At 33.5% G+C, this 9,885-nt stretch overlaps 1 protein-coding gene across 2 annotated transcripts; it reads right to left on the minus strand.

The window, feature by feature from the left end:
- On the minus strand, positions 4,802-9,885 carry LOC109727696 (probable transcription factor KAN2). Of its 2 annotated transcripts, none has more exons than XM_020257875.1 (6): positions 8,943-9,885; positions 8,687-8,763; positions 7,500-7,542; positions 7,233-7,392; positions 5,648-5,708; positions 4,802-5,112 (listed from the first exon to the last, which is right to left on the minus strand). In XM_020257875.1, exons 1-6 carry the CDS (start codon positions 9,649-9,651, stop codon positions 5,002-5,004), a joined length of 1,161 nt encoding a protein of 386 aa, XP_020113464.1. In that variant the 5' UTR covers positions 9,652-9,885; the 3' UTR covers positions 4,802-5,001. The 2 variants fall into 2 exon arrangements, with proteins under 2 accessions (XP_020113464.1, XP_020113463.1); XM_020257874.1 differs by having other exon boundaries at positions 5,648-5,711; positions 8,943-9,876.

A 9,885-nucleotide genomic window follows, 5' to 3' on the forward strand; every position in this document is an offset into this window, starting at 1 on the left:
GAATACTACAATTATCGATCACACAGTTGTGGTTGGAATGCGAGACGGAACGAGCGGCTGACAGAGAGTGGTGCATTGGATCGACGTACGAATGCGAGGATACATGCACCAGGTTTAGACAATAGTTCTCTATATATGCATAGCTCTCCATCATTTATGACACTCTATGACCACTCCCTGAGTCCCTGTCCACCCTCCCTCTCTCTCTCTCTCTCTCTCTCTCTCTCTCTCTCTCTCTCTCTCTCTCTCTCTATTTGCAGCAAGACCAAGAAGAGAGATCTTTATAGGCTGCCCCAGCTAGCTAGCTAGCTCCACACCCTCTTTGTCTTTGGTAGCCAGCGCAGAATGAGGGGGATGTGTATATATATATATAAATATATACGCACACACACACACACAATATATTCATAGAAAATGCTTTGCAGCCCCACATATTGTCCCTCCAATATTAATGTGTTGGTCAGTTTATATGGCGTCTTAAATTGTCTAAAGCGAACTAATCAGAGAGATACCTATCGTACATGGAAATACATCAATAGATTTTCGGAAAATATTTCGCTTTCATTGAGCAAACTAGGTTTATCAGCCTCACAAAGAAACCTAAAATAGGTGATAACTCAATTTTGTAAACTTTTTGTGCGATCCATATCCATGTTAGGTATTGGATTGCGAAATTTTACACACACACATATATATAAAATGGAAAGTGCCATACAAATTTACAAATATATTTAAAATGTAGAGAGGATTCCTTTGTGGGGGGGGACCCTTTAGGGTGCCTATGGCATTTCCCATATAGGATAAGAGGAGCTTATATCATGGTGTAATCATTCTTTTATCATTTGTTATATGGAGAGAGAGAGAGGGAGAGAGACTCTGACCTCTCTTTGGGTCAGTGTCAGGAAAAAGGAAGGGAAAGGATTAAAGACTACAGAGGAAAAGACTGTTCTAAAGCTACAAAATTTGGTGCACAATAAACACTGAAAAAGAGCTCTTTTATCATTCATTCATCTTTGCCCTAAAGAAGAGGAGTAAGAAAAAGTAAGCTTTGTTTTCCTTCTTACCCAAGAGAACTTGTAGCTTTATTGCTTTTCTTTCTAGGCTAACTTTTTACTTTTCTAGGTTAGGATATGAGGGTCTGTTTGACTATAATTCTTAAATATAAAAATATAAAAATACTTTTAAGTAAAACGAGTATTTTTTTAATATGTCATCAGAATAGAATGATCTAAGTTGGAGTTACATAAGGCTCCTAGAATATTTAATTTTTCTCCCATTTAACTCAAGTTCACTTCATGGGCTTATCAAAAAGTTTCGAACTCAGATGTGGAGGAGAGTGATAAGTAGAAAAATATAAAAGCGCCGTTCTCTATAACTTAGATTTTTGGAGAATAACAGTTATTTTATTTAATTTAACAATATACTATTTAATGAAGTGTAATTTGAAATAACTGTTAGAACAATTACTATTTTGATATATAGCACGATAAAACAAAAATGAAAATTGAAGCTTTTGCTTTTGAGACTCAAAAATTTTATTTCTAATTCCTATAGTAGTAGAAGCTCCAAATTCTTTCTTTTTTTTTTTTCTTTTGAGAAAATTTAGCTTGTTATCCGTTTCGTATAATTCTTTTAGAAATAAACTTAACTAGTGAAGTAATTAGGCCACAAACTCGGGACCTAAGGTACAGTCGAGCATTTTGCCACATGCGTTAGGGACAGTTAGTAACTTCAAATTCTTTTATTTGCTAAACACTCTACTAGATACTGTTGTTGTCGAAAGCAGAAGCAGAGATATGGCTAAACAGGTCTTGATCAATGCTCAATTTGTCGCGGGACTGTTATCGCATCCAAAGATTTATCTATTACGGATTTGTCTTGAATATTCCATTTTATTATTTTCTTTCTTTAGTACTCAAGAGCTAGCCTTGTACAACAATAATTAATAGCCAAAGATTACTATTTAGACTACTAAGTCATTTTTCAAAATAAGATAAATTGTTTGATAGTTGTTTGTAAAACATCTTGCTAGACTACTAAAACACAGTCCTAATTTGAAATCACCAAAAAAAAAAAAAAAAAAAAAAAAAACAAAAATAAAAACACGAAAGTGCACACTCAGTTATCTAAGATTTGACCTTTACTGCCAAGACAAAGCAGGGACTTGCATTCAAATTGGTCAGTATTAATTATTTTATTATTTGTAAGATATTGGGAGTTCTAATTCAATGATCTGATCCATAGAAGCTCAAAAATGTAACATATCTAATATAATCTATACATAAAAAAAACTTAAGCCTATTAGGTGGGACGTCAATACTATATTATAATATATGTATATATAATGTATATATTATATATGTATATATATGTATATATAATATATTATATATATATATTGTATATATATATATATGTATATATATAACATTATATATAACATATATATATAATATATATTTAATTATATAATATACTACATAATAATATACAATATATATATATACATTATATATACATATATATATATACATATATATCATATATATATTTAACATATATATATATACACTATATACAATATATATATATACATATATACATATATATATATACATATAAATATATATATAGCATATATACATATATATATATACATATAATAAATTATATATAGTGAGTCCGGCTACTATGCTATTAATAGCACGAAGCACTTGGTGCTACCAAGTTTTCTGGGGCAGTTAGATCTATCATTTTGATCATTTTCATCCGTTAGATCATACTATTCAACCAACCCCCACTCAATCTAGGGGTACACAATCATCCTAACCCCACATCTCTTAATCCAATGGCCAAAAACTTGATAGCACTAATGACTTCGTGCTATTAATAGCATAGTAGCCTAGTTCATATATAATATATATATATATATATATACTATATAATATATATATATATATAATGCAACCGGGCATTTGCACTCTTATTAATTAATTATCTAATGTTGAATTAATAATTATAACATCTAATATGTATCATATTCCATCATTTATTAATTTTCCTAGGGTCCTTTGGGAAATGCTATTGTAACTAGTCAATCTATCTATGTATCATATTCCATCATTTATCTATTTTGGATGATTAATTGCCTTATGATCTAATTAATAATCACATGCGACCACTAATTCGCGATTATATATTTAATATTGTTTCCATTTTTTTTATTTAGTTCTAAAAAATTACAAGTTGTCGGAAGATAAACTTTCTTACTTTTATTATATTATTGATTAGCTGCACTGCAATCCTCGCAAAAATAATTTCTAGCAAGTCCCAATTTGGTTCTTTTGCCTTTTGCTTGTATTATAAATAAAAATATTGTACACAAAATTAAGCTCTATGTGATTGGTCGTGTCGCATATATATAGATTTTCTCTCTATTACAATCGTTGGTTAACTTTCAATACAATGGACTAATGGCAATGCCATGCAAAATTAAAGTTTACAAAAAATTTTTGTTTTTCTTATTGTCAAACAAATCTTTGTGTACTCTATTCAAAATTTTCTATATACATTTTTTTGAAGGAAATATCGCAACAATTAATGCCAACCCTAATTTTTTTTTCCTTTTCTTTTTCTATTCTTTTGTGGTCAAAAGAAGTACTATATATATATATATAGAGAGAGAGAGAGAGAGAGAGAGAGAGAGAGAGAGTCCGGGTGGTATACTATCAGTAGCACGGAGACCTCCGTACTACCAAGTTATTTTTAATATTGATGCAGTTTTCAAATTGACGATTGACCACGTTACATTTGATCTATATTATTGAAAATATTTGAAAACTAATAAATTTCATAATTTTTCGACATTATTTATTTATCAAATGAGTAGTCTAAAAATAAACGGCTGAAAATAAAAATTAACTTGGTAGCACAGAGGACTCCGTGCTACTGATAGTATACCAGCCCAGTTCTATATATATATAAAACTACAAGAAACTGCACCATCTGCTATTGCACACTTTATCAGATATATATAGTTTTTTTAAATAAAAAAAGGTGCAACAATTCTTGGGTTTCAGTATCTAAAATATTTACCGACCGTTCCTAGCACAAGTGGCAAAGGGTTTGGTAATCGGTACCCATGGTCCCAAGTTCGAAGCTTAGTTGCTTTACATTTCCAGCTGAATTTATTTCAAAAAAGAAATAAACGAAGCAGGTAGCATGCTACATATCTTTCTCTCAAAAAAAAAAAAAATCACAAAGCGTGGTAGTGAACTAGTAACTTTTGTAACCTTTGAATACCAAATTAACTGCTTTTGTAATTAACCTTTGAATATATACCAAACTAGTCACAATATTACTATGGCATAAGAACGAGGAACAATGCATGTAACTTGGTACTTTTTGCAGAATAAATTAACACTTTTTCCACCACCTTACTTCACTTTTGTGAAATAATTAATTACTCTAAAGCAACACTTCTCTTTGTGAAATAACTCTGAAGCAACACTGCTTGCATGCACATGCATCTGAGAATGAATCATGCAATTTGCCTTTTGTTCTTTATGGCAGTAAAAAGTAAAATCCTCCCTCCTTTGCATTCTCAACAAATACAATTCAAATCTTTTTTAGCATAGGCTAAGTCTCTCTCTCTCTCTCTCTCTCTCTCTCTCTCTCTCTCTCTCTNATATAAGATAATTAAAGTGCATGGAATTTCCTTATACACCCGGTGCAGGAAATAATTTCTCCAACTCCTCGCCACTTTTCCCCATAAATCTAAGTCTCACTGAATTTATGTCTCTCTCTCTCTCTCTCTATCAAACACATGCATGCACATATTCTTTTTCACTTTTCTCTTGCCTTTTGCCTCAGATGTCTCCTTGTCTCTCTTCTTTTACTTTTCCTTTTTTTCCCTCCTCCCACTTTTGAAGCTTTAAGTAAATGTTGGATTCTTGTCATAAGTTGTTGATTGAACCATGAATGGAGAGAGAGTAGTTTGGATCAATTTGGCCTTCCTAATGTGAACTCAAGATTGGGCTTGCTCGGGCTCGATGTCTCCGAGAGGCACGACGAGTTCATATCGGAGATCTCGAAGCTTTTCGGTTGCTTTTCCTGCACCCCCCCCAAAAAAAAAAAAAAAAAAATTAAACAATGTGGCTCTTTGAATTTCTTGATCATGATTTTATTTTCATTTCGTTCATGGCGGCCCATAACTACTGGCGATTCTTCTTGCGGCTTTAAGAATTGATAGTAGTCATAAATTTTATATTTTGATTCACGAAATTAAGGCTTTCATTTTTTTTTTAAAGTTTAGGCCCAGTGGCTAGCTAGAGTTTCTGCAGAAATGTTGTTTGACTGTTAGAATATTTACTAACAGCTATTTCATTATACTCACATAACACCTTAAAAAAGGGGAATTGCTTAACTTTCGATTGATCGCAGTATAATTAAGCAAGAGAAACTACAAAAAAAGGGCTCCATTTTTTGAATTGGGGAACAGAAGTTATTTCAAAAGTTAGGTCAAATGAGCATATATATACATATAATGGTTCATCAAATAGCCAAATCCAATATACATATGTTTACTTAAATATTGTGTCTATGTATCAAGTTCCACTTGTGAGAGAGGTAATGAATAGTTACTTACCTTAAAATTATGCAAACTCCCTGTGGTGGATTCACTTGGTAATCCATTAGACCAGCCTCCCCTGCTGCAAAACCAATAGAAAGAAAATCTCCATGAGAGAGAGAGAGAGAGAGAGAGAGAGTAAAGTAATGTACTCAAAAGGAGGAGGAGCTCATAAAAGGATACATGCTAATATATTTTTTTTATTTGTTTAAGTGAGAAAGGAAGCTGCAAATGTGTGACTATTTGCTTTTTAAAAAACCAATAAAATATTTTGACATGATAATGAAGTGTTGATTATTGAAATGATGTTACAATTTCCATGAGAGTTTGAGTGCCCATTTCATCACAAGAAACAAGAAACAAGAAACAGCAAAGAAGTTTCAAAGGGCTTTGAACCAAAAAGAGAAGTGCCCACAGTTAGACTAGTCTCTTTTGGTGTGAGCCTTTGCCTTGGAATTGGAGAGAGAGAGAGAGAGAGAGAGAGAGAGAGAGAGAGAGAGAGTCTTTATTTTTTATTTAAACTCTTGAGTAGGATCATTCCACCATCATGATGTTCAAATAATGTTCACCTGATGCTGGACCAATGGAACAAAGCAAACCAAGATCTCTTCTTGCCTCTTTTTGTGAGCACTTGCATGGGAATGGTAGAGAGAGAGAGAGAGAGAGGAGTTTTTTATAATGTCCATGACTGTGACAGGGCTAGGAAATGGCACATACCTTGAGATCATGTAATGTATACCATTGACTCTTTAAGGAAAAGCCATATATAATTAATTTCATTCATCTTTTTTAAGTTTCCTAGATTTAATTAATCTTTGTACACTTCCTTTTAACAGGTGAATATTAGCTAAACAAATTAATTACAGGGAAAAAAAGGAGTTTTAGTTGATCTTAAAATTCTCAGTAATTAATATTGGCTAGCTATGAGAGACACATGCATGGATAAATAAATCCATTGGGAATAATAGCTAAAAATGCAAAATGGGACATTGGCTCATGAATCAATTCCTTTGAAAATCCAAATTTCAATATTAATTAATCCCTTAAAAAAGTTTAGCTTCTTCATCCCTCAAAAGTTAATTTTTGAAGATTTATATGAGCCCATTATATATAATTAAGTACTTATGAAGTGTAAATACCCAACTAATTAATATATTTCTCTCTGGTTTGTTCAAACAAAGAATAAAAAAAATAAAAGATTTTCTTAGGGGAATATGTGTAACCATAATTTCTACCTCAGGAATTGAATGAAAAAAAAATATTTTAGTGCAAGTTCTTATTGCCAGGGAGCCAGAGAACAACTACTACATTATCATTAATTTAGTGCTAGCTTATGAATGAAAATATTTATCTTAATTAGATAGAAAAAAAATTAAATTATTTTGAACAATATATACTAATGATATCCTGGAGGGTACATGTTCTTACTGCAATTAACAGTTATCTAAAACATAGATTAGGTAAAGAAAAAAAAGTCACTATGTGTACATAGTATATTAATTTGTCACATTCACTAGCAGCTAGTTATATAATTATCAAAGGCATTTACTAGATAATTAATTAAAACACAAACATATAAATAGAATAATTATTTAATTACTACCTTGAGGAATTGCTCCACAAGCCACCATAATTGCTACCATGTTGATTTCCTAATTTCCCATGTTGAGTTGATGATTCTGATCTCTGAGTGCTGTGAATATCTCCCAAATTGTCGTCGGAAATTTCTCCCGTCGAACCGTTCTCAAATCCATCAGATTGGCCTGGAAAAAAGATTAATTAATTAATTAATTAGCAATAAATTTGAGTATAGAAACTTGATTTATAATTTGATTTTTTAAAACTTGATTTATAATTTGACCAATCATACCCGGAGAAACCGGCTTATCGGTATTTTTCACCGTCCGATACATCTGCAAATACACGCAAAATGAGTCATGAGTTCATCATTCAAATATCTCCTGCAATAATACATTGAATAAAAAGAAAGAGAAAACAAGAGAAGTGCAATTGCATATAGTAAGTGTTTGCATATATTAAAGTACGGAAATAATACTTTTGATCAGGAATAAAAAATGCACACTCCAAATAAATCATCTTAAACTATTAGGTAAATCTCTTAAATAGGCATTTTATAACTTTTTATTAAATATTGAAATATTGAAATTTCTGATGCTGATGATATATGGAAGTTAAATATTCAAATATAGATATTATTTTTCTTTTCTTTTTTTTTTTTTATAACATGGATAAGGATCAAAGATAATTCTACATACACGTAAGTATATATATATGTACTCTCTTCATTTTTGATTGAGCAATTGATTTCCTTAAATATTGATAACAAGTGATCAGTATATGGCCTGCTATAAACAGTGCTCATGTTTACCTTTTCTCTCAGCATTAGTATGGTTTCTGCTACCTATGTAAAAGCTGATACCTACAACACTTGCAACAGATCTAGAGAGAGTGAGAGAGAGAGAGAGAGAGAGAGAGAGAGAGAGAGAGAGGAGTTTTTTATAATGTGTGTGAAGTAGTGTAAACAAGGGAAAGCAAGGACACTGTTCAATTATCTTTTCCTTTTTCTCTTTCCTGGGAAAAATCCAAAGAGAGAAGAGTGTGTAGAGGAAGGATGGGGGAGGGGGTAAATTAAAGAGAAAGATACATGTAAGGAAAACAAAAAAAAAGAAAAAGAAAAAGAAAAAGAAAAGAAAAGATAAAAAAAAAGCTCTATAGGGGCTTCTTAAACCAACTGACTCCTTTGTTTCCTTTTCTTTTCTTTTCTTTTTTTTTTTGATTTTTTCGTTAAGTATCGAATTTAGTTTACTAAAAGTTAACAGATTTGTGAATTATTATATTGGTTAGTTAAGAAGAACAATTAAATTATTCTACAGAGTACAGATGTTGAACAAAGGAAAAGAGAAAAAAAGAAGACAAAACCTAAGAGGAATAAAAAAACAGCTCTTTAATTAAGGTGCAAGATCAAAACTTAACCCACTGGAAATTTCTAAAAATTAGAATTTGTAAGAAATTGGAGATTGGTTTTAATTTATTTACCTGCAAGTGAGACTTCACATGAGCCAAGGTGAGATCTTTCACATCCATGAGCTCAAGAACTGATTTTGGTGTAGCCCCTAAAATACCAAAAAAAAAAAAAAAAAGAAGAATGATTAAGATGTGGTGGTGATCTCACTCCATCCTCGAGAACTGAATTGTCTAAAAATTTAAGGGGAAATCAATTAAAAGTTCACAAAATTGAGGTGTCAATTGAAGTAGTGTAATTGAGAACAAAGGAATTAAGGAGAAACCATACTCTCATGCCCCCCTAGAAGCTCTACGGCGTGAACGAAGCGCGCGTGGAGCGTCGACGTCCACCGCATTCTTGGCGCCCTCACGCTCCGCTTCGTGGGGAATTTCGACAGGTACCGGGCTCTCGACAGCAACCCTTGCGACGCCACGAACGGAGCGAAGTTGTTCGTCGAAGAGGAGTGATCACACAACTGCTGCTGCTGCTGCTGCTGCTGCTGCTGCTGCTGATGCTGCTGATGATGATGATGATGATAATGTGGGAGTAAAGGGAGGGGACTACTAGTACAACTACTACTAGTATTATGTAGGTGGTGTTTGTATAGAGGAATGCCTCTTATGGGCCTCATGAGAACACCATCTTGTAGCAGTGGTTGTGGGTGGTGGTGGAGGAAGTGGAGGTGGTGGTGGTGGTGGTGGGGGGGGTGGAGGAGGAGGTTGCTACTTGAGTTGTTGTTGTTGTTGTGGGGGGGATCTGTGGGGCTAGGGTTTGCTAGGGAGAGGTCAAAAGAGGCTCCATGCAACAGCTCCTTGGACATAGAAGAGGAGGAGGAGGAGGAGGAGGAGGAGGCTAGGGCTCTCCTCCAAAACCCTAATTCCATGTTCCCGTGATCTTGTTGCTGCTTCCTCCAACTTGGTGGGGGTGTGGTGGTGGTGGTGCTTGCTGGGGGGCTGATTTGCAGGGATAAATCTGGTTGTGCTGGAAAAAGCTCCATCTTTTGCAAACAATTCTTAGATCTCTCTCTACTCAACACAACACTTGTTGTCCCCCCCCCTCCCTCTCTCTCTCTCTCTCTCTTCTCCTCTTGTGAATAATAATAAAACCTAACCTCAGTTATGTAAGAGGTAGGGGTGAGGTGAAAGGAGTTTTTTTTGTGGTGGTGGTGGAGGGGGAGGGGGACTTGTTGAGGTGGGTGAGATGTATGGGGCTTGTGCTTGGAATAAATGGT

This window comes from Ananas comosus, linkage group 22 (genome assembly GCF_001540865.1).
Source record: "Ananas comosus cultivar F153 linkage group 22, ASM154086v1, whole genome shotgun sequence".
NCBI lineage: Eukaryota > Viridiplantae > Streptophyta > Magnoliopsida > Poales > Bromeliaceae > Ananas > Ananas comosus.

Coding starts and splice junctions, on each gene's coding strand:
- LOC109727696 (XM_020257874.1), bottom strand. CDS start 9,651: ATGGAGCTTTTTCCAGCACAACCAGATTTATCCCTGCAAATCAGCCCC. Junction 7,543..8,686: donor ATGTGAAGTCTCACTTGCAG/GTAAATAAATTA, acceptor GTGTATTTGCAG/ATGTATCGGACGGTGAAAAA. Junction 5,712..7,232: donor TTGTGGAGCAATTCCTCAAG/GTAGTAATTAAA, acceptor TTGGTTTTGCAG/CAGGGGAGGCTGGTCTAATG.